Source organism: Kwoniella europaea, chromosome 2 (assembly GCF_036810445.1).
Source record: "Kwoniella europaea PYCC6329 chromosome 2, complete sequence".
NCBI lineage: Eukaryota > Fungi > Basidiomycota > Tremellomycetes > Tremellales > Cryptococcaceae > Kwoniella > Kwoniella europaea.
In genome coordinates, this window is record NC_089488.1 from 3,266,203 (window position 1) to 3,292,914 (window position 26,712).

General features: G+C 45.2%; 11 protein-coding genes across 11 annotated transcripts; 5 read left to right on the forward strand and 6 right to left on the reverse strand.

Moving 5' to 3' along the window:
- Positions 1-73: 73 nt before the first annotated feature.
- On the reverse strand, positions 74-3,756 carry V865_007568 (uncharacterized protein; the record flags this gene model as incomplete). Its single annotated transcript, XM_066231314.1, has 8 exons — positions 74-186; positions 252-438; positions 535-870; positions 929-1,731; positions 1,801-1,903; positions 1,963-2,408; positions 2,466-3,660; positions 3,718-3,756. The coding sequence occupies 8 exons, from the start codon at positions 3,754-3,756 to the stop codon at positions 74-76; spliced, it is 3,222 nt and encodes a 1,073-aa protein (XP_066087411.1).
- A 395-nt stretch (positions 3,757-4,151) lies between these two features.
- On the forward strand, positions 4,152-6,038 carry V865_007569 (uncharacterized protein; the record flags this gene model as incomplete). Its single annotated transcript, XM_066231315.1, has 7 exons — positions 4,152-4,167; positions 4,229-4,312; positions 4,373-4,441; positions 4,501-4,630; positions 4,693-4,779; positions 4,831-4,977; positions 5,039-6,038. 7 exons carry the CDS (start codon positions 4,152-4,154, stop codon positions 6,036-6,038), a joined length of 1,533 nt encoding a protein of 510 aa, XP_066087412.1.
- Positions 6,039-6,373: 335 nt separating this feature from the next.
- Positions 6,374-7,741, forward strand: V865_007570 (uncharacterized protein; the record flags this gene model as incomplete). The annotated part of the gene is made up of 6 exons (XM_066231316.1): positions 6,374-6,401; positions 6,535-7,019; positions 7,133-7,202; positions 7,297-7,469; positions 7,543-7,609; positions 7,674-7,741. 6 exons carry the CDS (start codon positions 6,374-6,376, stop codon positions 7,739-7,741), a joined length of 891 nt encoding a protein of 296 aa, XP_066087413.1.
- A 735-nt stretch (positions 7,742-8,476) lies between these two features.
- V865_007571 (uncharacterized protein) lies at positions 8,477-9,322 on the forward strand (the record flags this gene model as incomplete). Its single annotated transcript, XM_066231317.1, has 1 exon — positions 8,477-9,322. The coding sequence occupies one exon, from the start codon at positions 8,477-8,479 to the stop codon at positions 9,320-9,322; it is 846 nt and encodes a 281-aa protein (XP_066087414.1).
- A 243-nt stretch (positions 9,323-9,565) lies between these two features.
- On the reverse strand, positions 9,566-12,312 carry V865_007572 (uncharacterized protein; the record flags this gene model as incomplete). Its single annotated transcript, XM_066231318.1, has 2 exons — positions 9,566-11,128; positions 11,179-12,312. The coding sequence occupies 2 exons, from the start codon at positions 12,310-12,312 to the stop codon at positions 9,566-9,568; spliced, it is 2,697 nt and encodes an 898-aa protein (XP_066087415.1).
- Positions 12,313-12,783: 471 nt separating this feature from the next.
- Positions 12,784-14,311, reverse strand: V865_007573 (glycerol-3-phosphate dehydrogenase (NAD(+)); the record flags this gene model as incomplete). Its single annotated transcript, XM_066231319.1, has 5 exons — positions 12,784-13,063; positions 13,187-13,469; positions 13,539-13,878; positions 13,957-14,147; positions 14,224-14,311. The coding sequence occupies 5 exons, from the start codon at positions 14,309-14,311 to the stop codon at positions 12,784-12,786; spliced, it is 1,182 nt and encodes a 393-aa protein (XP_066087416.1).
- Positions 14,312-15,571: 1,260 nt separating this feature from the next.
- On the forward strand, positions 15,572-17,013 carry V865_007574 (uncharacterized protein; the record flags this gene model as incomplete). Its single annotated transcript, XM_066231320.1, has 4 exons — positions 15,572-15,848; positions 15,918-16,160; positions 16,229-16,378; positions 16,439-17,013. 4 exons carry the CDS (start codon positions 15,572-15,574, stop codon positions 17,011-17,013), a joined length of 1,245 nt encoding a protein of 414 aa, XP_066087417.1.
- Positions 17,014-17,378: 365 nt separating this feature from the next.
- Positions 17,379-17,729, reverse strand: V865_007575 (uncharacterized protein; the record flags this gene model as incomplete). The annotated part of the gene is made up of 3 exons (XM_066231321.1): positions 17,379-17,417; positions 17,491-17,588; positions 17,651-17,729. The coding sequence occupies 3 exons, from the start codon at positions 17,727-17,729 to the stop codon at positions 17,379-17,381; spliced, it is 216 nt and encodes a 71-aa protein (XP_066087418.1).
- A 1,111-nt stretch (positions 17,730-18,840) lies between these two features.
- V865_007576 (uncharacterized protein) lies at positions 18,841-20,911 on the forward strand (the record flags this gene model as incomplete). Its single annotated transcript, XM_066231322.1, has 10 exons — positions 18,841-18,988; positions 19,056-19,125; positions 19,186-19,275; positions 19,372-19,546; positions 19,611-19,648; positions 19,718-19,792; positions 19,848-20,029; positions 20,093-20,157; positions 20,213-20,410; positions 20,504-20,911. The coding sequence occupies 10 exons, from the start codon at positions 18,841-18,843 to the stop codon at positions 20,909-20,911; spliced, it is 1,449 nt and encodes a 482-aa protein (XP_066087419.1).
- A 382-nt stretch (positions 20,912-21,293) lies between these two features.
- On the reverse strand, positions 21,294-23,689 carry V865_007577 (uncharacterized protein; the record flags this gene model as incomplete). The annotated part of the gene is made up of 2 exons (XM_066231323.1): positions 21,294-22,989; positions 23,055-23,689. 2 exons carry the CDS (start codon positions 23,687-23,689, stop codon positions 21,294-21,296), a joined length of 2,331 nt encoding a protein of 776 aa, XP_066087420.1.
- Positions 23,690-24,388: 699 nt separating this feature from the next.
- Positions 24,389-26,358, reverse strand: V865_007578 (uncharacterized protein; the record flags this gene model as incomplete). The annotated part of the gene is made up of 12 exons (XM_066231324.1): positions 24,389-24,448; positions 24,506-24,574; positions 24,642-24,901; positions 24,966-25,161; positions 25,218-25,335; positions 25,419-25,553; positions 25,612-25,664; positions 25,726-25,804; positions 25,908-25,989; positions 26,148-26,199; positions 26,262-26,274; positions 26,333-26,358. 12 exons carry the CDS (start codon positions 26,356-26,358, stop codon positions 24,389-24,391), a joined length of 1,143 nt encoding a protein of 380 aa, XP_066087421.1.
- Positions 26,359-26,712: the final 354 nt, after the last annotated feature.

The window sequence follows — 26,712 nt, forward strand, 5'->3', positions numbered from 1 at the left end:
GTAAATGCTAGATGCTTGGTTCCACTCCATCCTTGTTCTCCTCCGCCTCAAAATCTGTTTCTTCTTCGTCAAACTAAGGATTAACAGGTCCTACTTTCGGTTGTTCAATAGCCTTTGGCATCTTCACTTTACTTGCGCTACCTAACATCTGATCAATTTCGTTTTTATTGAAATAATGAGGTGCGACTATGGATATGAAAGTAAAATCAGCTTTTGTTTACAAGATGAGAAGGTGATGTGTTGTAACTCACGTTCAGCTAACCAAGATCCTTCAATTGGCATACACTGCCTCATGTATTCCTTCGAGGTGAGTACCAACTCATAGTACAGTATGAATCGTGGTGGGGGTTGCATTCCGATCAAGCAAGATGACGGATGAACATATACAGAATGATTGTTTTTCGTAGTTCGGTATCCTCCACCTTTATCGATTCGTGCCTATCACCATCAAAAAAGAATTGTGAGAAAGGATTGTCAGCTCAGCTATTACTTGCCGGGAAGGAAACACAGGGCGAGAATTGAGAGTACACTCACAGTATTATAGAAGTATCCAGCCGTTATGGCTTTTTGTACAGGTACGATTTCATTCGGTGTCGATTCGATGACAACTTCGACCCTGTCACACAGTTGTGCCAATTGATCTCTTATATCCCTAACTCTTCCTAGCGATTTGAACTGGATGAAATTCTCATAACACCATTGTTGGGAGTAATTCGATTCTGACCATTGTTCGAAAATGTTCAAAAGTGTAAAATGATCTCCGCCAGGTTTGATAAAGTTTTTATGTGCTTTATCCGCATGTACTTTTTTATCTTTTGGTCTGTATAGCAAAGAACCGGATTCTTGTAACATGGATATTATCGTTAATACCTGTCACAACACAGTCAGCTCCACATCATCCCGGTGTGAAGTTAGAAACACAACTCACCTCATGAGTACATTTATAGTTCTCACTATTGATAATAGCCTTTGACAACATCGGATCTACAGGGAACTCGGCCATTCTCCTGCCCATCCTTGTAAGTTCACCTTTATGGTTCAACGCTCCTAACGCATAAAGCAATTCGAAAGATCGAATGATTGTTTCCGCAGGTGGTTTATCTAAGAAATCGAAATTCAGAACATCGTTAATTCCTAATGACTTCAACATCAGGACCACAGTTGCCAAATTTGTTCGTTGGATTTCCGGGATCGTATCTTCTAATAACTCATTCTTGAATGCCCATTTTGTGTACAGTCTGAATGCCTTTCCAGCGCCTACTCTACCAGCTCTTCCTGCTCTCTGGTTTGCCGATGCTCTGGAGATAGGCTCAACCACAAGAGACGACATTCCAGTCTTCGGGTTGTAGTTGTTCTGCTTGACGAATCCTGGATCAATCACATAGACCACACCATCGATCGTGATTGAAGTTTCGGCGATATTCGTAGCTAACACCACTTTCCTGGCCTTTTCAGGTGTGGGCTCGAAAATCTTCGATTGCATCTCACTGGGCAAATTGGCATAGATCGGTGCAATGATCAATTCAGCCACTTTGTCCCCTAGCGCGTACATCGTTTCTTTAAGATTCTCTTCAGCAGCTTCGATCTCATCTTGACCGGTCAAGAAGAGCAAAATATCACCTTTCGGCTGGGTCGTGTGGATCTGGAGGATAGTCGTGACTGCAGCATGCATATAATTCGCTTCGGGTTGTTTGGTGTAAAACATATCGACGGGATATCGTCTTCCAGGAACTTTAATGGTTTTAGCAGGAATTCTCTCGCAGGATTGAAAACGTTTACGATGATATTGTTCACACTTACCATCAAAGATTGGCGCTTGATCAAAGAAATCAGCAAACTTTTGGGCATTCAACGTAGCACTCGAAATCAAAAGTCTCAACTCTGGCCGGAACCGAGCGATATCCTATAACATACCAACTCATTAGCGCATGTAACATGATTAGAGAAATAAGGAGTACTCACCTTGATCAGACCAAACAATATATCCGTACTGAGAGTTCTTTCGTGGGCCTCGTCGATAACCAAAGCAGAATATGTTGATAATTCCGGGTCCGTCAGGAATTCTCGCAGTAACATTCCATCCGTCATATACTTCAGAGCTGTCTTATCGCTAGTCATATCTTCAAACCGGATCGAATAACCGACTTCTTGACCTAATCGACATCCCATCTCCTCCGCCACACGAGCAGCTACCGACATAGCAGCTACACGACGCGGTTGAGTACATCCAACTTTCATCCCGTTCTTGCAGTATCCAGCTTCGTAAAGATATTGAGGTAATTGAGTGGTTTTACCTGAACCTGTTTCGGCAACCACGATCAGAACTTGATGTTCCGCTATGGCTTCGAGGAGTTCATCACGATATTCGTAGATTGGTAGGGATTGTCGCGTTTCCTGTATGGATTGGGCTATTGATAATCTTCCATTAGTATTCGCATAGTTTTTCTTTGCCGTAGTGGACTCACCTTTCTTCTCCAGTTGATCCACCTGATCCAGTAAATTCTGCGCTTCTAAAGATATTCCTTCCCCCTTAATTCCACCTTCTTGTATGAACTTTATTTTCTGCGTTTCATCAAACACATAATCAAACTCTTCCACAATCACTTCCTTATCCTGTGCACCAGTTTTCAAACTCGATTTATCCGTTTGACTATATTCCCATTGATCCACATCGGTTACAAATTGACCTTCGACGGGTTTTGAGTCTTCGTATCTTTGATATAAAGCATTTTTCCTTTTCTTTTGATCAATTTTACCTTGTTCAGTTATATAATCATCTGGCATCATATATCCATCCGTACCATCATCAATCCTCTGTCTAGCTTCCATAATCTTTATAAGTTCTTTCTTTCTCTCATATTCTGCTAACTCCCTTTTTGACATTTTCTGATTCCTAAACAATATCTTTTCATCTTCAATTTCCATTTTTAACAGATCCAATCTCTGTTGTTCTCTCTTGGTGAGGTATTCTTGTCGAGAATGTAATCTCAAATCATCAATTGCAGCTTTCCTAGCTTCGAGATCGTCCGCAAGAGCAGATCGTTTCTCAGCTTCTAATCCACCACTGCCTAATTTTGTCGATCGATCCGTTACCAATTTTTTCGTTCGATCTTTATCCTTCTCCTTCATCCTTTCTGCAAATGCATCTCTCTCTGCTAGATCTTCCAGCCGCTCTCTTTCTAATCTCTCCTCTTCCGTTTCCTGTATCTCAGGTGGTCCTTCACTCCGCCTCGAAGGTGAATCTAATCTCAATCGCTTAGTTTCTTTCTCTTTCTCTTCTTCATCTGACTCCCAATTTCCCTCTGTATCCCTCTTCCTAGCTGATCTACCAAGTTTGACTGCCCCGCCATCCCGTTCCTTGTCTTTACCTTTCTTCGACTTTTTCTCCTTCTTGCTTGAGCCACTAGACGACGAAGCACCTTCATCTTCATCCATCAGCAACGCAAACCTCTGATTTGCAGCAGGTTTCTCTGCTTTTGGAATCTTGGATTTGGTCTTTCGAGGTACGAGGGCGTGGACTTGGGTGGCAAAGGATTGAGTGTCGGTGGAGTCTGATAATCCAGTAGCAAGTAGAGCGTGATAAAGATCACCGGGAGTTTTCGAAGATAGAGCGAGTGAATGTACGTATTCTACGGTCGCATTGTCTGATGAACCCAGAATCTGAAGAAAGTCATCAGCGATTGGACGGAAAGCAGAGAAAGATGAGAGGGAACTTACTTGGACGACATTGTCACTGATGAATGTCTTAAGATCCATATTGGTTGGTATTTGCAGTGACAGGCAGGCGAGGGGCAGCAGTGGGGGTTTTCAATATGGCGGCCTTCCTGTGACTACTCCTGTGCCGCTTTTGTGGGGACGCCGATGGACAATGTATGCAAAGATAACAGATGGGAGATGCATCTTTGAAATGTCATCTTGACTGGCGAGCAACAACAGCTCAAAGCAAGGTTGGTGGTGACCTTGGTGACCCGAACCGAGTGATGTGGCATTCCTTGTACCCTAGGTTTGATCCCGTCGACCATGGAGTGATATTGCATCCCCCCTCTCTACTCACCTGCACCAACAATGCAAATCCACCTCAACAAAGTGGAAATCCATTGCTTCCATCCTATACCACACTCTCAAGCCACCTTAGAAAAGCCACCAGCACAATGTTCTTCTGTGCTAGTGAGTGGCCTCGGTGTGCTCGACCTCAGAAGTGTAAGCTGACTATCGTATTTTACTCAAGTTTCCGGCTCCCCTCCTACCGCTCCTGTCGTCTCAAAGACTTCAGGTACAGTGTACGAAAAGGCTCTGATCGAGAGGTATATCGGTGAGTCGAGTTGTGTATGTGACGTGAAGATGGACCTTGGCTCATCATTGATATATTTAGAGGAAAATGGTACAGATCCAATCTCCGGTGAACCATTGACGAAAGAGGATCTCATCGATGTTAAAGCCAGTAAGTCGCAGTTGTATTCATTTATCCGGTTGTTTCATATCACTGATGTTGACTCGTAGAACCATCCACTCTCCCTCCTCGTCCGGCCAATCAGACTTCCATCCCTGCGTTACTCACGGCCCTGCAATCCGAGTACGACTCGATAATGCTCGAGTCATTGGAGATCAAAAAGGCTTTCCAGAATTCAAGGTGAGTCGCCATCTTTCAAGAACCCACCACCGCAGACGTTTAATGTTGACCATCTTGTATAGACAAGAGCTCGCCAATGCTCTGTACCGAGAAGATGCAGCTACTAGGGTGATTGCTAGATTGATGAAGGAAAGAGATGAGGCTAGACAGTGAGTTTTTGTGTGATAGGTACGGTTCAGGTCCTGATCTTGTATCCGCAGAGCTCTATCGTCTATCCAATCTACCATTGGCTTCCAGCCCACTACCGCTGCCGAAGCACCAGCTGCTGAAGATGTCGAGATGGCCCCCGAATCTCAAGGTGCTCTGCCAGAAGAGGTCGAAGCTAAGGTGATGGAGACGAACCAGGCGTAAGTCAATATATCATCTCTATAGCTGGGAGTCAAATCGTTCTGACTTCTTCTATTCTAGCTTGTCATCCGGTCGAAAGAAGAGAAAGCCCGCTCCTGGTTACTCCAAAGCCGACCAAGTCAAAGGATTTACTCAAACTTCCCATGTTCCATCGCTACACGCTACTAAACCTGCCGGTATCACCGCTCTCGATGTCGCCAAGGACGGTAACATCGTCGTTACAGGCGGAGCTGACAAGGCCGTTCAAATATTCGATCTTGAAGCTTCCAAGGTACTAGGTACGCTCAAGGGTCACACCAAAGCTGTCACACATGTCGCCTTTAGGGAGAAGGATGGTGAGAACAAATTGGCTATTAGTGCTAGTGCCGATAAGACCGTTAAAATCTGGGGTGAAGAAGGTGGAAAATGGTCAAACAAGGTATCATTAGGTGGACATAAAGGTGAAATCAATGGTTTGGCCATACATCCTTCGAACGATTACCTGGCAGTTGGTTCATCCGATTCAACTTGGTCATTATACGATATCAACACTCATGAGGAAATCTCAAGATACGAGGCTATAAAAGGTATCGAAGGTTCTTTCGCCTATACTTCTTTCGCTGGACATCCAGATGGAGTATTATTCGGTGGAGGTACGAAAGATGGTAATGTCAGAGTATGGGATGTAAGACAAAGAAATTCGTTGGCAGCTACATTAGAATCTCATCCTTCCAAAGCTGTCACGACTCTGTCATTCTCCGAAAACGGTTATTACCTCGCTACTGGTTCTTCTAGTGAACCATCAGTCAAGATCTTCGATTTGAGAAAATTAGATATCTTATCTTCATGGGATCTACCTTCTGAAAATACCGTTTCGGAAGTTAGGTTCGACCCATCGGCTCAGTTCTTATCTGTATCTGGAACTGATCTTAGAGTGTACGCGAACAAGACGTGGGACGAGTTGCTCAAATTTGACGATAATGCTGGGGTTTTGACTGGAGCGAGATTCGTGAAGAATGGTAGTGAGATTGTGTTGAGTGGGTTGGATAGGACTTTGAGAGTGTTGGGAACTCAAGCATAGGAAAGAGATACTGCATGACTGATAGCGTGTAGTCAAGTAGAATAGAGTAGCTCTTATGTATCTTGAGAGGATGTTCGAAAATGAATTCAAATGATCTATACAATATGATGGATGGTGTGTTCCGGTCCGAGAAGAAGGCACACTGAGTTGCTGATAAACTTAAAGCGCGGATCATCGGTCATCAATCTGTGGTCGTCGTCATTGATGGGATCATCATAACAACACCAGACATCAGATATAGCATCTTACTCTTATCTATACTATATCATCGGCTGATCTATCCGTCTACCTATCTCTCCTCTCCTCTGGACCTGAAGACAGCATACATCGCAATCATGGTGTTCGCAAACCTAACTTACCAAGGTATGTCCACGTTCATCTTCCCATGCCAAGCCAAGCCTTTATTTACTCATCTTCCCTTTAAACTTAGACAAAGTCAGTATTTCCCCTCATCCTTCTTACCCCTGTATATTCCTCTGACAACACGTATAGGAAGCGTTCTTCTCCCTACTCGATGAATATTTTGCATCCCGTCCTCATCTCGCTCCATCCTCATCCAGCGGTCCAACAATAGCCAGTCTAACAAAGCTCATCCCACCTTCGCGATCTGCCAACCCACCTTCACCGTCATCGCCCAATTATTCATCTTCATCTCCAGCCATACAGTCCGGCGGGGTGGGGTCGACCGAGGAAAAACCAGACATGGCTCAAAGATTCATATCATCTTCAATCAAATTAGGAACGAAAGGGACTAAAACTGGTATAGGAGCTATATCCAAAAACAAAGATGCGATGGACTTATTGGGTAAAGTCGGTGCAGCGGGGATGGTCAAAGGTGCGAATAATAGATTGAACTCCCCTCCACCTGTCGAGGGAGGAGCGACGATAGAGGAAGTTACAGTGGTAGAGGAAAGAAAGGGCAAGACGCCAGCTCCGCCGCCTAGTAAGAAAGGTGGTGTAGCGGGGTTGGTATCTGGAAGGGTGAGTTCAAATTCTCCAATGGACAGATGATAGATATACACCGACATCATTCGTTGCGGTCCTATCGATTGTGATGAAAGATGCTCATGCTGATATTACTATTATGAGCTCAGTCATTCGGTCATGTAGACACTTCCAGCAAGATGTCAGCGTTTACCAGCATGTGGAAAGATCCTCATAAGGGTGAGTGTGGTTGGGATATCCATTCATACTGCTCAACGTGACCATGGATGGTCCAGACAGCTGATGAGAGTTCTTTGATATATATGTATTACAGTCCAACAACCGACGGTCGACCAACACGTCCCACCCGCCCTGACCAATAAAAGCACATCGATGCCTCCGCCCATAAGACGTGATGGCTCGGGCTCATCGGCTAATTTTAGATCGCCTCATGAGGAGGACCCGTCTCAACCTCAGGCTCAGGCATTGTACGATTTTGCAGGCTCGGTGAGTCATCGTCATGTTGCCCAAGTGAAAGACATCGCCACCGGTACACTACTGATAAATCGGTATCGTATAGGACACAACGGATCTCAATGTCCAGGCGAACCAAATTGTTAATCTAATCGAAAAGACCTCGGCGGACTGTAAGTCTCCAAATCGCTATCAACGATTACAGATCATCTTGCTGACATTGTGACCAATTGACAGGGTGGACATGCGAAGATGGGAATGGGACGAGAGGTCTCGTACCAGCAACGTATCTCAAGGAATTGTAAACCTCAACCCGAAGTAGATTTGTACAGTATGGTGCGGTATAGTACGGATAGTGCACCTACCACTTGTATCTCTTGACAAAGGATTCTGTTCGCGGCTAGAAGTTTGACAACTACTCACATAGTTTTGTGTCACGCACTATCATCATAGATAAGGGTCTGCTCGATCGAGAGTAACATCAATGATACTGACTAGTTGATCTCATGCAACTGATTCGAAATTCCTGGCTCCTCAATACATATGCTTTGTGCGATCGTCCTTCAAGTCCGAATCATTTACGCATTCCTCAAAACAGCGGTTGCTATCAACAGCCCACCACGCGATGGTTTTCTCCCATGACCTGTTACACGGGCGCCGCTTCCCAACGCAACGTATGAACGACCCTAAATGATCCGATCCGAAACCTCTTGATCCATTCGTCCTCCTCTACTTGCATGCTCTAATTCCATACAAGCTGACTACTTTTGTCGTCCGTCATCACACATCATTGAGTCCGCGTTACGACTGACCAATCCTTTGTCATCATGTATCGAGACTCGTGCTCTATTCATCTTCAGAAACAGGTGACAATATCAATTGAATGTCAGAACAACATACTGTTACAGTATACTCAAATAGGAATTGAGCTGTTTATATAGAGTGATAAAGTATATCGCCACTCGACATGATTCGGAGACACACACCCATTACCTCTCTCGTACACTTATTCCAATCCCAAACCATCCATAAACACCCCAATGTATCCAGATTGTCACAGTTCCTCATGGTCCACCCAACCTCCTTCTTTCCAATATCCCAATAACCTCCACTCGAGCCATTGGACCAGTCGACCTTCACAAACTGAGTTTGGCATGTCCTCTTACGCCTACACCGTGGAAGAGGGACAACCACCACCTTTACCTCCTAGACCAAGACCAGCTTATCTCGGTATGGGTTCATCCCAGGGAAGTCAACAGTCCGCTATACCTTTGCAGACTTTTAGCAGTAACGTAGCAGGATCATCCGACTACAACTCAAAATCAGCGTATAATCCCAAAGGAAAGCCATCACGAGGGTATCAAAATGACGGCGGATATGCTCCTCCGTCTATGATGACCTACCAGCGACCTATTTACTCCCACTCAGGCAACTCCAGCATATCGACTCACAGCAACAGTAAGGCTCCGCACAATATACACAGAAACACATATTCATCCAATGGAATCTCGGATAAAGATGCTCGTGAATTAATGGGACTAACAACCACTGCCGGTATTATAGGAGGAACATCAGGAGGTATAGCCCTTTCGGGAGATGAAGGTGCAAACGGAGGAGACGGAGGAGATGGTGAAGGAGATGGAGGAGAAGGTAATCCTCTACGAAATCTTGATCCGGATCCTGGTTTTAATCCAGGTCCAAGTCCCGCTAACCCCGGGGACAGCGACGGAGGTGGAGATAGTGATGGATGTAGTGTTTGTTGTGAAGAAGATTGGTGCGGTGATGACGCTGGTTGTTGTTGTTGCTGTTGTGATGATTGTGGTGGTTGTGGGGATTGTGGGGATTGTGGTGGATGTGGTGGATGTGGTGGGGGCGGAGGTTGCTGATGATTTGAACCATTGAGTTGAATGGGTGTTCTAGCGTATCCCCCAATCTTGATGTAAAACATGACTTTGAATAAATAACTGAAGGCAAGCAAAAGGTGGAATGCGTATCTTTCATAACATGATCATGAGTGCATATGCATGTGCAAATTATATAAACGTTTATCGTCGTATTCCCATGAGAATCATATACAGTACAATGGGTTAAACTGATTATCCCATTTGGAGGAAAGGTAAATAGCATCGTTATTCCTCAAAAGCAAATGCACCTACACCCGCCAGACCTTCTTCCCTACCCATCATACCCATACCCTTAACCACCTCCATCTTCCTACTATGCCATCCGACGTTACTTCCTACTTTCCCATTACTCTCGCTCAGGTGATTTAACCATTTCCTTCTCGGGTCCTGACGTGGCAAGTGTCTAACAAACTCCCATCCCTCTTTGCCTTCAATATCACCATCCAATCTACTCCATCCACACGACAAGTCGACATACCATCCTCTACCTCCTTTTGATCTCACCACTTGCCATTCTCCATTTGGTGTGATACTCCTGCGGATATTGGGTGAAAGTTCCAACACGCGTAATCGAGTTGGACCAGGATTTAGATTTGGGCCTTGCAATGCACCTGAGATATTCAAGTTAGATAGAGAGAACGGGACAGTAGTTAAAGGGTTGATAAGTCTCGCATGGAGTTCCAATGTAAGTTGCAGAGGTGATAAAGATGGATCGAGAGATGAGGTAGTAGCTGTACCGGTAAGCGTGAGGATTTCGACATTCGGAGCAACGTTTAATAGGAACTCGGCGATAGGAGGTAAACTGAGGGTTGGTATATGTGATAAACCCAGACTGATCAAGCTTGGTTGTTTGGGGAAGACTTCTCTGGATAAATGGGCAGGAGTGAACCGAGCCGAAGATAGATCGAGATACCTCAATCGCCCAGATTTGATACATGGAGCTTCAGTGATGAGTCGCATGAGATCGTTCTGCTCGATGACATTTCCCTGAGTGGGGTTGACAAACAAGTTGAGGTCGACGAGATCACGGGCGGCGGGACATCGGCAGAGGAAATCGACGATGATCTGAGGGTCGAGTCGGGGACATCGGGCCAAGCTCAACGAGGTGAGTCGTAACGATCGGGGGCATCTTTCAGTGAGGTAGGCAAGGAGATCTGAGGGTACGCGAGTTCCGGATAAGTCGAGGTGGGTGAGGTTGGGACAGGCAAAGACAAGACCAGTTATCACTGGTGGCTCCAGTCTTGTACAAGCTCTGAGTGATAATCTTCGCAACGCTCTGAACTTCGGTACCTTCCTCTTGGGTCGGTGAGCATGAGCATCACTCTCATCCTCAGTCACTTCGGGAGTAGTGTATCCACCGTGTCTACCTCTATGTCTTCCTCTCGATCGCTCACGCCCTCTGTCATCGTCTGTGGCGGAATCTTCGTCTGGCATAAGCCAGGTGTCGAAAAACCGGTTCATTGCCTCAGTGTAGTTGTTAGAGACACAGCCAGTCAAGTCGAGCGCCTCGAGAGGGGTAAACATTGATCGCCTTCTCCACTTTTCTTCTTCAGTTTCATCCTCATATGGAGCGTAGGTGGGACGAGGGGGATCAAGCTGATCGTAGTCCGATCCAGCAAGGGATTGTGCTGGCCCAACAGACAATGACCGTACTCGTGAGAGGGATTTTGATGGGGAATGGTAGCGCGGCTTTCGATATCCACGGAAAAAGAGTTCTTCAATAACAGGATAGCTAAGCGCAGAGTCGACATATTCTGTCATACAGAGGGATACCAGATTGGGAGCGTTCTAAGACGGGCTATCAGCTGCGGAATTCATACACATAAGACTGAACTCACTTTGATAACTCCTTCCAATCTACCACCGGTGACGAATCTCCCTCTAACGGCTTCCTCCTGACTACGTCTACTTCCTATCGTTCTGAAGTTGGTAAAGCTCAGATGTCGGATATATGGACCAGGCGGGGGTAACAAATCAGGATTGACATTTTCTTTCTGTTCTGCCGTCCCCCTTGCAGTGATGACGGGACTTTTCATTTCTGCAAGCCCTCTCAGGGGAGTTATCTCATCTTGCACTTCGTCAACTTCATCCTCATCTACATCGTCGTAGTGGTGTGCTTTCGACAAACTTGTCTGACGTCTGAGAAAACCACTCCCACCAGCGATGTTCGAACTGTTGCTTCTGCTTCGCGTGAGAACCGATGAGATGCTCTCCGTATCGAAATTGACAGTTCGACGGGGACTTCTCGATCGACCCCGAAGCCTGGAAGTCGTTTTCAGTGCGGTCGGACCGGGATGAGAAACGCCTCGTATGAGAGGTGGTGGAGAAGGTGAGGAAGGATCAAAGTATGATGTAGAGGAGGAAGATACAGGGTGAGGTGAAGAGTTCCTCGATCCGGGGGGAGTAAGGAGTTCACGGATGTGGGAAGGCTGAGGTGGAGAGTAGGATAAAGGAGGACTACTAGTGAGATCACCATAAGGGTTGGGGTAGACAGAAGAAGGTGGGGTTGAGATATAGCTTGAAAATCCACTTGATATGGTTGCAGGAGCTTTGTGAGCTTCGGGTCCAGAAATTGGGATAGGTTCGGAGGCGGTCGAAGCGGCTTGGGGAACGGTGCTTGGACCAGCTTCAGGCATGACTTCCTCAATCTCTACGATTTCCTCCGTCAGTGCGTTTACTATTGCTAGCCACCCTCTGCCAGTCTGCACATCTACATCCTCCCATAACCATGGTCGGGCAGCTTCCAAAGCGCGCGAGGACGACCTAGTCATGAGAGAGAGGAGCTGAAGATGACTTTGAGGGAGTGGAGGAGTCGGATCAACATTGTGTATGACATCGATCTGAGGGACGGAGGTTGGTTCGGAAGGTGGGGGAGGAGCTACGAAGGGCGGGTGAATGAGAGAGGCTATGTTGGAGAGAACATCGAGGGGAAGAGAAACGCCTGTAGATTCCTCGGGTAAAGTCGTGACCATGGTGGGTGGCGAGGGAGGTAGTAAAATATTGATCTATCAGTGTTGCTTTCGACAGGAGAGATGGATTTACTACTCGGAGGAGACGAAGGCGATGGCTCGTGACTGTTATTATAAGGTGATAATATGTTTGTTTATATAGGAATGAATGAAGAGGTCCAATGTTGAAAACAAAAACAGTAAAATCATGTGAGATGGTCACGAGTAAGGTTAACAATTGAAAATGAAAATATGCCAAGTTCGGTTAACTCCTAGCTGCTAGGTGGTCCATGCGTCCGCATACCTCGCCAATCAACAACAAATATATATATAATAAACATGGTGATTGCATGAAATCATGGTACTTTTCTATATCTATATCTATTATCTATGCTATGAACATGGGTGCAAGACCGTATGAATGTGTGTGTTTGAGTTGTTTTTATCTAAGAGCTACATAATGTTTGTTTGTTTGTCCTTCCGAGCGAAGAATTCTTATAAACCTTGAACCAAAGCTTTGGGAGGTAATCCTTCGAAGGAGATTTGGTAGACTTTCTCGAATAATGGATAAGCGTGTGTCCTCTTTCTCGCTCTCAAGAAGTTGTGGACCTCTTCGGCTGTGGCTGTTCCTTGTAATTTCTGACCGTTGAGCAATTTCTTCTCGATAACGTCGAATGGTTGACCTGTCTTTGCGAATTCCTCTGCGCACTTTCTGTTTCTTCCTCCGTAACATGTCGTGATCAAATCGGCAATACCAGCGGATTCATTGGAGAAGCTAAATTGGTGGAGTCAATTCCGAATGTCAGTATCAGGGGCGCAAAGGATGGTCAGGACAATCAATCAAAGGACCTGACGATCATCTATTCGGCTAAAAAGGCGATCAAACAATCAAACTTACGTCTCCCTTTGACTTCCCGCAAAGAATTCCAAGCAGAACTCAGTCATCTCGCTCAGACCAATCCTCAAAATAGCAGCTTTGGTGTTTCCACCGAGCCCTAATCCATCTACGAAACCAGCAGCAAGAGCGACAATGTTTTTCAATGCTCCACCGAGAGACACACCGTTCACATCTTCCACAGCGTTGACTCGGAAGGTGGGGGCGTGGAAGACTGCTGACCAGAGTAAGGAGTCTGTGTGGGTTGGACAACCGATGGTGGTCTCGCAGAATTGTCCCATTGCGACTGATTAACACCATGTAAGAATTAGTTTCCTTTTCTGGTTAGCTATGATCAGAGAGGAAGAGGACTCACCCTCCAAAGCGATGTTAGCTCCACTAAGAGCCGAGCATGGTGTACCGACTCTTCCCTCGATGAGACTTGCAAAAGTCTCAATATCAGTTCCGTTGACTTCTACACCCTTGATAGCTGAGATGGCTCGAGCTTGAGGATGGAGAACACCGGGTTTGCTCAATTCACCCAATACGGTGTGAAGGAATTGATGAGGTACGACGAAAACGATCAAAGTCGCATCTTTGACGACATCTTTCAAATGGGGTGTAGCGACGAGGTTTTTGGGCAATTTGATGTCTGGTAGATATCGAGAGTTGAGGTGGGTTCGGTTGATGATGTGAGTGAGGGGTTTTCCATTTACCTATGATCATTCGCTTCTATCAGCACGGTCGTTCCTCCTAATCGGAGATCAGTGATTGCATGCTTAGAGATGACTCACAATCTTCTCTCTGACCCACATACGAACTTCCGAATGGAACTCGTCGTTCCTCTTCCAGGCGTTTTCAGCAGCGATCTTAGCGAGGGCAGTACCCCATGATCCGGATCCGATTACACAGATCTTATGTTTGCCAGAGGCGAGTGGAGAAGGTGGTAAGGCAGCGGGAATAGGGGAAGAAGGTCGAGTAGCGGCTAGAGCAAAGTAACATCAAATCAGCTGATTGTTCACACCATTGCACTAAGTGTATCAAATGGATTTCAGACTCACCTGGAGTGGTGACGGTGGAAGAAATTTCGAGATCTGAGAAATCCCTAGTAACGTCTGGTGTGGAAGGGGCGGTCGATTGAGCTGACATTTTGGGTTGATGCTTTGTTGAAGTAGGTGGGTGATCACAGGTGTTGTTGGTATGGACAAGTATATTACAGATGAAAATGAAGTTTCTGGTGCGATTGTAGTGGTGTAGATAGATGAAGATGTGAAAAATGTATATATCTGACGTCTTTTGTTATCTTGCGAATCGATGGTGGTGGTATGTGCAGTACACTAGGTGAAAGCTAAGGGAAAATTCTTTCCAACACGTTGTCAGAGTCAGACAAAGTGAGATCCGAAACGTCACACAAGTTTACTTCGGATAAGTGCAGTCTTAGAAATCTTTGGATCGTCTGAATCACTCCCCCCATTCACACGTTAGACTTTATGAGCCCTGAATGGGATGATTCATCGCACCAATTCGTGAAGAACAAGACAAGAGGAGGTAGTGCTATAACTACATAACCATATTACGCCACTTGACCGAGGAGATCAAGTGATCTGAAAGTCGTCTCTCAGTTCGTCCATGTACCCCAATCTTGCTGAGCATACGTACGGTGTCAAATGGCAGCTGACAAACAATTGACCCCAAATTAAAAATTTTCATCTTTCTTGAGGATGAAAAGGAAAGGATAGAAGGATGAAATTCAGGGCGAAACCAATGACGTATGGCTGATACCGCCGGTACAAACTGTATCACAATCCTTTTCCCGCGCACGAGGACGAGGGCATTTTCCGGAAAATACCTGAAAATTTTCATTTCATGCATCTCTTCTGCGGTGCGACTACCATAAAGCGTAAGTGGCGTAGGCAAGTCAAGATCCAAGTAAAACGAGGGTTAGGGTTAGGGCAGTCGGTCGTTTGGAGCGAGAAAAGTAGTGTCTATGCTATGGAGTGAGAAGATACTGTCAAGAGTACGGCAGCAATGCAGTACATACGAAACGTCGTAACATCACACTTCAGCTGACTTCCCTTTTTCACCATAACAACGTGTCATATCACCGTGATCCGTGAAACAACCCCATATCATCTAAATTTTTCGGTTAGATTGATTGAGCAAGAGGACATCGGATTACTCGTACTCATTTGATTTTTCCACATCACCATCTTTCTTTCATCATCATATTGGGAATTGAAGGATCTGTGATTTTCACAAAACCATTTGTATCCGTCTCATTTGTCAAGTACTTTTCATCTTCTTTCATCATCGACTTCAACTTTTACAAAACCCAAGCAAGCTTCACGCTTTGTATAACGACTTGATATCCTCTTTACTACACTATAACATCGTAAATACATTATCAACATGTCCGTATTCACCAAATCCGCTTTCACCATGTCGGCGATGCCTTCGCCTGCCAACTCTGCCCCACCCTCTGCCGCACCTTCTCGAAGGGGATCCTTCGCCGGATTAGCCTCTGGTCAAGTCACTCCAGTCGCCGAACCTCACATCGTCTCCATCAACGTCGAATCTGTTTTGTTCGATATGGACGGTACCCTCATTAGGTCTTCCGAGGCCGTCGTAAAAGCTTGGGAGCTGTTCGCGGAGACCTACCCTCTTGATTTAGATGATATCTTACGGTGTAAGTCTGCTTCCCTGCTTTGACCAAGTTTGTCCTGGTCTGGAAGCTGATTGACCGTATGTGAATTAGCCGCTCACGGTATGAGAACCGTTGACGTATTAAAAAAATGGTGTAAGATCACCGACCCTGAATTGCTCAACTCTGAAGTGGTCAGATTCGAGACTGCCATTTTGAACGCGGCTGAAGATTTGGCAAGGACAAACGGAGGTGGTGGTATCGAGGTGTTACCAGGTGTTGCTAAGCTTTTAGCTGATTTGGGGGCTGAGACTGAAGAGAGGAATGGTGAAGAGAAATGGGCTATCTGTACTTCATGTGAGTACTTTTGAGTCAGATTGACCGTCATTCAGGAGCACAAGGCTGATATGTATTGACTTGCACAGCAACATACTTTTACGCTGGTAAAGCCATCCCAATTGCCAAACTCCCCGTCCCCAAAGTCTTCGTCACCGCCGATTCCGTCACTCGAGGTAAACCTTTCCCCGATCCTTACCTCTTAGGTGCATCGGGATGTAATGCATCTCCATTTGAGTGTAAGTGATTAGTTCTCGTATGATACCGGAGGATTGCGCTGATGATCTTTTTAAAATCAGCCCTCGTCGTCGAAGATGCTCCAACAGGTATCCGAGCAGGTAAAGCCGCCGGTTCGATGGTTCTCGCTACATGTACTTCGCACCACCGTGAGGAGCTTGAAAAGGAACGACCAGATTTCCTAGTCGAGGACTTATCGCACGTTACCGCACAATGGGATCCTAACACCAACACTTTCAATTTGATCATTGAACAGCCAGTCGATCGAATGTCCACTCGACCTACCCCCGATGTGACTCCAGTGATTACTCCAGCAGGATCGAGGCAAAACTCTTTCTCTGGTGTTGGTAAATCAGGTTATTTCGGCTCTCAATTAGCGTCCAACCCAAATTTCAAGGCTTCAGATGAATTGACAGGGAACGATTCCGTCGTGGGATCGCCTGAAGCCTCTCGACCTGGTTCACCATCCGGTGGACCAACGATAGAGGAAGATGAGAAAAGGGCGGAAATGGAATTCCACAGAAGAGCGAGTCAATCTGGAAACACGCTTTCGTTAGATGCTTTCAAGAGAGCTTTGGCAGGTAATGCAGCTAAGCGAAGAGCCAACTCCAGAGGTGAATTGGATCAAGATGAGTAAAGTCATACAATGATAAAACAAAAACAATAAAAACATAAATGTAGCTTTTAGCAAATACGGAATAAGAGAATCGCTTTTATCGTACCGTATATATGTGTTCATAGAATAGAATCTTCTCATATAGAATCAATAGAAATTTTCTCATAGCATAGCATGCAAACGCAATTTTCAATTCGTTCATGCGATTGGCTAGTCCATTTCAAAGGCAGAGCAATGATCGAATGGTCTTATGCTACTCTTTGTACATTGCGATGCTGGGAGATGTTTCTCGGGCAGTACATCTTTCTTCTGACATTTACTTCATACGCGATACAAAATCAATATAAACTTCTTTATCACTTTTTTCTCTCCTCCTTAGAGCTCATCTATTGTTTGTCTTGGATAGGAACATCCTTTCCGGTGAGCTAGTAAACGGAATACCAAGCATCAGATGTCCGTATCTCCACTGGGACGTTTATATGGAATGACCAAACTCACCTTCTTGAATCCTGATCTAACACCATCAGAGATCTTCTCAGTGGTACTAGCAGATTGACCGTGACCGGTTTGTTTGAGTCCGTAATCAACACCTTTGTCTATTACACCACATCAGAGTTAGTAAATGAACGGTTGATTTGCGATGGTGAAGCGAACTCACCTAAGAAGTCTTGTTGACCTGTTGCGGCGGTACCGCCGGTACCAGTAGCGGGTTGAGTGTTTCCAACGTTTTCAGCCATTTTGATTGTATGTGTTATTGATATTTGTTCACTTTGTTTGAATATGAAAATGAGGGAGGGTTAGATGATAAGGGTGATCTATCTAAGTTATATACTGCTATGAAGTACGCTCCATCATAGCACTCCATGGGAAAATATACCAGATGACGCCATGAGGCATGATCACCTATACCTACACGTACTTTGTTGCACGTGTAAGCACCAACGCTAACAACGCAAGAGACGAGAACAGCAAAAGCTAATTGATGCTGAATCTCGTTCCTGATCAAGTGCGTTGACGTCAGATGACAAAATCATACTATTCTAGTCTTGGATCGGTGAAGACACTAAGATACCTGCATGAATACTGCATACAGTTGCGGTGTTCATGCAATACAGTTGCGGTGTGCATGTTATCTGGAAGCAAGCACACTGGTTTGACACAACCTGGACTGAAAATGGTGGTGAGGAGAGGACTTCAGGGTGTCCGTTCGAAGAACGATATAGGCCTAGACATCTGAGCGGTATTCATATCATTTCTTCATCACGTAGCTCATCATCCCGTAGATAGAGATATTCCAGATGTCTAGCCATGTAGATTTCATAGCTTACACATCACCATCACATCCATAAAATAATCACATTCCGCAAGTGATACAGCTAACGTTCCTGTGACGCATATCATGATCGACCAAGATAGACTTTCGCGCTTTGCTTTCGATCATAGCTTTCTCTCGAACAAAACAGACATTATTACAAGTTTACTCACTTCATTACGATAACCTCCTTCGGTGCATACAAATAGTTGGCAATTTATGCAAGTAACGAAATTTTGAATGGCAAGCCCGAAGAGCATTGATGGTAGGCCCCACTCGCGCCGACATGCAGATATTTTCAACGGCGATCGACAAGAAAAAATCATTCACGGCATCATGACGTCTAGATCTGTTACTTTGTTAATTTTTGCTGGGCACGATGTCATGTCATCTACTTATTGTATGAGTGACTAACCTCCATACCGTTCCAGTAAAATGGAAGTTTGGAAAGTGCACAAGTATATATATATCCTTCAAGAACGATCGGGTCACCCATATTGAAAATCGCTGCATAATTAGTGCAAATACTATTCAAGATGTCATTACCCCGTACCAATCAGGATATCAACTCCACCCACCCTTCGGCCATCGCTGCTGCTGCTGCAGGAAGAAGGAGGAGAAATCCTATAACATGGCATTTGAAGAAACCCCAACAGGGTCCTGCGACGTTGGCTATCAAGAATCGTAAGTCATGATCACTCCATCATCACAACTGTTACTGCTGACTAAAGGCAATTATCCTATGATATAGATTTCATCGCCATGGTGGGTGAATACGTGGGAACGGTGTTATTCATGATCTTCGCTTTGGGCGGTACAAAGTGAGTAATCATGCCGGTGACAACTCATTGAGGTTAGCTTATCGAATTTGCATAATTCAGCGTCGCCCTCATCCCCACTACATCGGTGACGGGTAGTACCACCTCTGGACAAGATGGTTCAGCAGCTTCTACAGTCAACACCTCAAATTTGTAAGTTCTTCTTGCCCCATCTAGCTGGTCTTTTCAAGCCCTACTGGATTCACCTCAAAATTACTTACCGCGCTGAGACCTCCCTATCAATTACAGATTGTACATCGCCCTGTCCTTCGGCTTCTCCCTCGCCGTCAATGCCTGGATATTCTTCCGAGTTTCAGGAGGTCTGTTCAACCCTGCCGTGTCGCTCGGTATGGTCTTGGTGGGAGCGCTCACCCCGCTCAGAGGGGCGTTGCTAACTTTCAGTCAAATCCTAGGTGGGATCACTGTGAGTTGTCAATCTTCACTTGGACTGATTGAAAGGTTGGCTGATACAGTGGTCGCTGTGATAGGGTGCTGCGATCATCCAAGTTATTACACCCGGTACATTGTGAGTGCAATCGTATCCAATCTTTTCAAGAACGACCGCTCAGACTGACTGAATGTACTTCATCCATAGGAACGTTCGAACCACCCTTGGAGGAGGTACTTCGATAGCTCAAGGATTATTCATCGAGATGTTCCTGACTTCATTGTAAGTCTGCGCTTCACAAAATAAAGGCTTCCGCTGACTAAGATAATCAAAACAGACTCATGCTTGCGATCCTCTTACTTGCCGCTGAGAAGCACAAAGCTACTTTCATCGCTCCTATCGGTATTGGATTAGCTCTTTTCGTCGCTGAGTTACTAGGTGTTTATTATACTGGTGGTTCTCTCAATCCTGCGAGAAGTTTCGGTCCTGCTGTGGTACTCAGGACTTTCTCTGGTTATCGTAAGTCACACAGTCTCTTCATACATGACAACTCAGTGATAGGACTGATGAAGTATACGCCAGACTGGATTTACTGGGTCGGACCAAGTTTAGGAGCCATCATAGCGGCAGGATTTTACAAGATGCTCGTGAGTCCGTCATTTTACAAGTACAAGGCAGAACACTGATCCTTGTGACACAAAGAAATGGCTTCAATACGAGACTGTTCTTGGACCAGAATCAGATGCAGACCAAGCTGCCCCCAAACCCCTTGTTGTTGCTCCCCCTGGAACTTCTTTGCCTGGACGTGATGAAGAGAAGGCTGCGGAGTCTGGAGGAAGGATGTTGGCTGTCACAGGACCTGGTTTGGGAGATTTATTGACTGCTGGACCTAGTGAAGCTGTAAGTGGTGCCTCACAAGTGTTGCCTCACAAGTATTTTGACCCGTCATACCCATGAATGAAGAAACCGAAGCTGACTTTACTGTTCATTTAGGTATTTGACCTAGACCGACACCCTGGACCTCTCGAAGCTCGATTGGATCGAATCGAACATCTTTTGGCTCAATTGGCGGAGTCCAGACCTAGGATATCCCAATCTACCTATGTTGAGGATCAACATCAACAAGCCATGACGGGTACCGGCAATGGGCATGGTAATGGGTATAACAATAAGAAAGCGATTGATGAATCGGGTCTTGGTCGAGGTCAAATTAATATCATTGGAAATAACACCATTCCAGCTCATACTACCCAAACGTACTCTACAGAACCAATCCAACCTACTCCCGTTCATACTCAAGGTGGAGAAGGACATGATGGACATAATCATAATATTCCTTTCACACATGGTACGGCAGGCGCTGGACAAAGGGGGCATATCGATTTCACACCTAGACAATAAATGGACAAAGCTTCACCTCCACTCGCCTTGTCGATCAAGCGATCTATACTTCTCCGTTTCCCTTAATACAATTGTCCGCCGGTTTTACACGAAGAGTCATGTAGCCTCTATAAGATACTTGAGTAGAGATGTATCATATTGTGATGGAACTTGAATTTTATAATATAGTATAATAATTAATTATAATGCATTGAATGCAATCACGATATGAACACCTTTGTGGCATATCTGAACAGAGGTTGGGCATAGAAATGAATTGTACAGTACGTGGCATCTTACATGCAGCACTCTATTTATATGAGAAACCACAAGAGAATGTACCATCGAGAAACGATTTTATAGTCAAATCTGAATCCTGCTTGAGTATTTACCCTTTCATATCTCACCAATCGAAAGATTCCTGCACGAACTTTACCAAAACACCTTCTCTCTCTTTTGCAATGACCAACTTTCTTACCGTATCCGCCATCCCTCTAGGTCCACTTACAACTACCAAAGTCCCCTCCCCTGCACTACCAAGCTCGATATCGACGATTTCTTCCAGGTGTAACCTACTTCCTACAGAAACAAAAGTTTGGATGTTTCCCCACTTCTCTTCACCTACTCCTTTAGGCAGCAGGTCTTCAACAGCGTCTACAAGAGGTCGTGTTCGAACGCTCCAATACAACTTGATTGTTGCGTCGGTGCTTCTCCAAGGTGATCGAGCGACACTGAAGAGTTTAGGTAAGATGGCTGTTATACCAACCCCACCAGCTATACAAAGTATGTTAGGATATTCCGCCGAGTAATCCAGATATTCATTGAGGAAGTTCCCATGACCATGGTATGATCCGTAAGAGCCTTCGATCAGGATTGGGATTGGCGTTGGAACAGAAGTCGAGTTGAGGGGTAGGGAATGATGGGATAGAGATTGGGTGATTCCTCTCTCCATCCTGACGAAGATGGTGATACCTTTTGAGTTTGATCTGGGAGATTGCCCCTGCTTGGTGGGTTTATCGTTATTCGCACTCGAACTGGAGAGTGAAGGTAACACCGCTTGACCTTCTTCACTCTCGGTAAACATTTTGGGATTTTCGTGTTGAGGGGAATTGACCAATGGATCGGGAGTGGTGGGAGATGGAGAATCGTACCAAGCTAGGGAGAATGGATGACTCTCCCATGGTCTAGGTAAATAACTCCCTTTCCAATTAACATTCAAGAAATACAGAAAGACGTATCCCGAATACCCTTCTACATTAGGTATATCCACCCTAAGGTAATCTTCATCAATTTTATATAGCGTGGCATACTTTATTCCGGATTTCGTCATTCGAACCAATCGAACGAACCTATCGAAACCCCATACGGCCATGGCGATGTACATCCAAAGTTCGTAACCCCATTGTTTATCGAATCGCCATATGATATGATACCAGCATCCCACAATGGTCAAAATCGCCAAACCTATATGAACGATTACGAAAAGCTCGTAGCATGCTGAACGGAATTTACGTATTGATAAAGGAAGTATCAAAGACATTGACAATGTAGCTAAGATACCGATGATCCAATAGGGACTTTGCAATGATTCGTGATAGGTCGCTAATCCTGCTGCGAGTTTTATCTGGAGGTAGATGGCAGAGTGTAAACATGCTTCGATCGTTGCTAGTATACCAACAGTCTTATGTAACAGGATGAATGTGGAATACGACCAGTTGGTCAAGAATAGTAGGATGTTGTTACGACCGGCGTATAGGATGAGTAAAGGGATATTGGCGAAGCTTATCACTCCGGAACGATTGGATATGTACGTGGCGATTTCCAAAGAGCGAGTGGCGTACCACGCGTTAGGTGATACGGAACGGAAGCCGATAGTGCAACAGAGGATATTGATGAGGATCAAACAGCCAATGAACAGGGCTTGACCACGAGTAGGACGCGAGAGTTGACCGAAGAGAGGGAGGGTGATCGTACCGCCATAGAGAGGAGCTTCGATGAATTGGGAGTTGACGTAGCTGATCAGAAGGGTGGGGAATGGGATGAGTCGTAGGAACGATAGGAAGATAGGAAGGATAAAGCAGGTTGAAATGATTATAATGCTGTCCAGGATAACAACAGCATCATCAGCTGTAGTGAAGTACCTCGATAGACCAACCCCACTTACCTATACTTCTCGTGTCTTGTTTCAGCCCGTTGAAAGTTGACCAGTGCACTCTTCGTGGCGATATAACTATCCTCATCTACCAATACCGCACTATCCAAGGGTTCATCTTCCGCCAGCGTGGCATTGGGGTTGCTTGACAAGCTCGAGAGTGTTTCCTGGTAAGTCATTGACGGATCAGGTTGATCAGGCATCGTACCGACTATATTCATCCACCACCATTGTTCGATCTCCGCTACGGTCACCGAAGAGTCGCAATGGGTTTTCATACAATATGCAGCGGTTTGGAGAAAGGGAGTGTTGGTGGCCAGACATTCAGGAGTAGCCATTTTTGTGGGTACTTTCCCATCGTTTGTCCAAGTATCATTACTCATATTCATATCCATATCATCATTCATCTGTCTAGAGTTGAGAACGACCATGGGCATTCCTCCCATTTCATCCATGACTTGATCAGGATCGCAGTATAGATAGGTTGGTGTGATATCTTTACAGGCCGAACAGCAGATAGGATCGTACATGTTGATACCATATCCGATAAGTCCATGACCTTGTCCACCGGTCGAGTCGGGGGTGACACAGCGAACGATAGGGGCTACGAGCAGAGAAGATGTCAAGAGGGTTCTTAGGACTCTCATGTTGATTGACCTAGGCGATTGATAGGTGTTGAAATGAGTTACGATAGATACACTGTAGATTACAAACCAAAATCGTTAATTATCAAGTGCTTTATATGCATATCCTCGAGCCAATCCACTTGAGGGGGGATCTAATGCATCTTGAATCGGCTTCCAACGAAAGAAAGAACGAAATACGTCAACCAATCATTAAAAAGGCTCTTCACATCTTCAGATGAGCAAATGAGCAAGAGCCACTTTGCTTTGATCTCTTGCGATATGTACGGTACCTTTTTTTTTTGGTTTAAAAAAGCCTCGCGGCATTTTGACCAGCTTCTTCCTTCCCCTTTGCGATCAGAAATCCAGGTTCATGCATAGACAGAGCGAAAAGGGACTTCGGGATGTCTGTCACGAATGCATCGTAAAGGACCGCTTCGGATATGAAAGATGAACGAGCTTCCATTGCATTCATGTTCACCTGGGTAACTCGCGACAGAAGGGCGGCCTAGCATCACAAAAACCTTGCATTTCAAAGGAAAGAGTTTAGAGAAATCATTAATTCAAGTAGGTATGATATATACGTAAAGATAAACATTCAGGGGTCATCAACAAGATACGATAAAATCAGGAATTTTTAAGAAGGAAAGGGGTATTGGAGAACAACTTTAACAGAATCCAAGGTTGTATTGAGACATTTTTCGAAGGGGTAGAATAGATAATCTATCGTCGACCGACTGTACCTCCTTGTCTGTGATAAGCGGCAACTTGATCCAATTCGGCCTATTCATACAGCCGCTATCAGTATATCTGAGAATTTGCACAAACACATTCACCCACCTCTAAAGCTTTGATAGCAGTATGAGCTTGTTCCAGATCCTTATTGAGTCTATCTCTCTCAGCGATGAGCTATCCGACCATAGGTCAGCTTCAGTCGAATTGATCAATCGAACTACGTCTATGAGGTCAGGCTCACATGTTGTTCCCATTGTCTAAATCTGGATTCTTCCAATTTGACTTGTTCAGTGAACCTCTTCCTGAGCATCTCCTCTTCCTCGCGGTATTTGGGATTATCAAGTTTGCGGACTTTGGGTTCACCGAATTTACGAGTTTCCATTTGTGCCAATCTGTAAGCTTCGTAGTGGTTCTCCTCAGTCGACGTTATCAGGTCTAACATGTATGTTCGAATCAACAGGGATCGAAGTTTCTTGAAATCGCAGTGATCTTCGTTTTCGACTGGTCGCACATCGAAACATTAGCATTGATTGTGGATGACTTGTTCAAAGAGACGTCCACTCACCTTCGGCTACACCCCAAAGGTATTCTCTACCCTTAACAACTCTTCCATCGGGAGTGGTCACATCTTGGGTACTTCCAATGATGGAAAATGGCATGACTGATTGCATGATCCTAGCGTGCTCGGCGACTGAATCGTCTTCTGTGTCGACGGGAGGAGTGTAGATCTTGATACCTTGGGCAGCGACAACTTCGCGGATCTGCAGACGGGTCAGCTGACAAGTCTACACCACAAGATGTTAGCCACTCAGCTCACGATAGTTTTGAAGTTGAGTAGATCCTCTGGAACCATCGTATCCGCTTTAGCGATGACCGGGATGAGGTTGACCCTGGTACCGAGTCTTTTCATGATTTCGACATCGAGGGGTTTGAGGCTATTCAGTACATCATCAGTATCATTTATCCCTTGAATGAATGATATAACCTCTAAGATTACCAGACATTAAGAAGTACTCACGTCGTTCCAGTAGGTTTAACGAAATACAAACAAGCGTGGATCCTCAAATCTTGCTTATCCTTTCTGTGCGGTTGTTGTTCCTGTCTCATGTACGATTCATGTTGATCGTCAATGAAGTCGACGATAGGTGTCCAGCTATCACAGAGAAAATTCAGTGAGTTGAGCGAATGCAATTTCATCCTTATCAACTTACCTATCTCGGTTGTTCACGTAGTCACCAAATCCAGGTGTGTCAATTACGGTCAACTAAATGATATTCTAAGCTATATGTGCCGTTTTGGGATCGGAAGCTGTCCCCTAGACCTACCTTGATGTTAAATCCCCTCTCTTCCAAGTCAGCTTTGAGAATCTCAATCTCGGTGGTCTTGTCTAATTGCTTTGCGAATCTAGTAATATTGTACATGAGTCAGCTGTCACTCCTAAGCTGAATGGGAAACAGTTGAACTGGGGTATCGCAAGACTAGAGAGATTGAGCCTGGATACACTCACCGTTGACGGTAATTCCTTGGAGCGCAAATCTCAGTAGCGAAGAGGGTGTTGATGAGCGTCGTTTTGCCCAGACCGGATTCACCTATAGTAGTATGATGATCAGCATGTCGAGTCGACATCCTCCTCGTGATTCTTACACCACAAACACCTCTACGATATTCCTACATCCAGTCAAAGGAGCACAATTCTCTCCCACGCCGCACGGACACCTTTTTTCCCTTTGCGAGAGACTGAACTCACCAACTACCATGATGGTGAAGTGAGCGCCATGTTGAGAAGTGATCTTATGCCTCTGTCAGGTGAAGATGTTAGCTGATGATGTCCAGACTGCTGCCCGGTGTTCAAAAGACTCACTTGGTTGGGCAAGCTATGTTGAACGTTGGAATCAGCAAGGTAATTCCTCCTAGCAGATTAAGCTAACTCACTTTGCGATACCAATACCGTCCGACATGTTAACTCTATTTTCTATCTGGGTATACTCGAGTAAGGACAGAAAGAGGTATTGTTTGGTCACGACCGGTGAGGCTGAAGATGACGATAACGATGATAGAGTATAAGGGGGTTCACTTTGAATTGATTGTTGAGTCTTGAGTGTAGGTTGAATTGCAGGTCAATGCTATTCTTATTCTTGCCAGTACTAGTGTGACACGGTGCCCCTTGCTCGTTCTCTGCGTGTCAGATCACAGTCGCGTGGCGGATACCACCATACAACATGTCATCCACTTTAGGCTCGCAGCTTGCAACTGACATAGCACCTCCACCGTACGTTGCCACCCAGAACATCAGAAGTAACAATCTCAAGTAC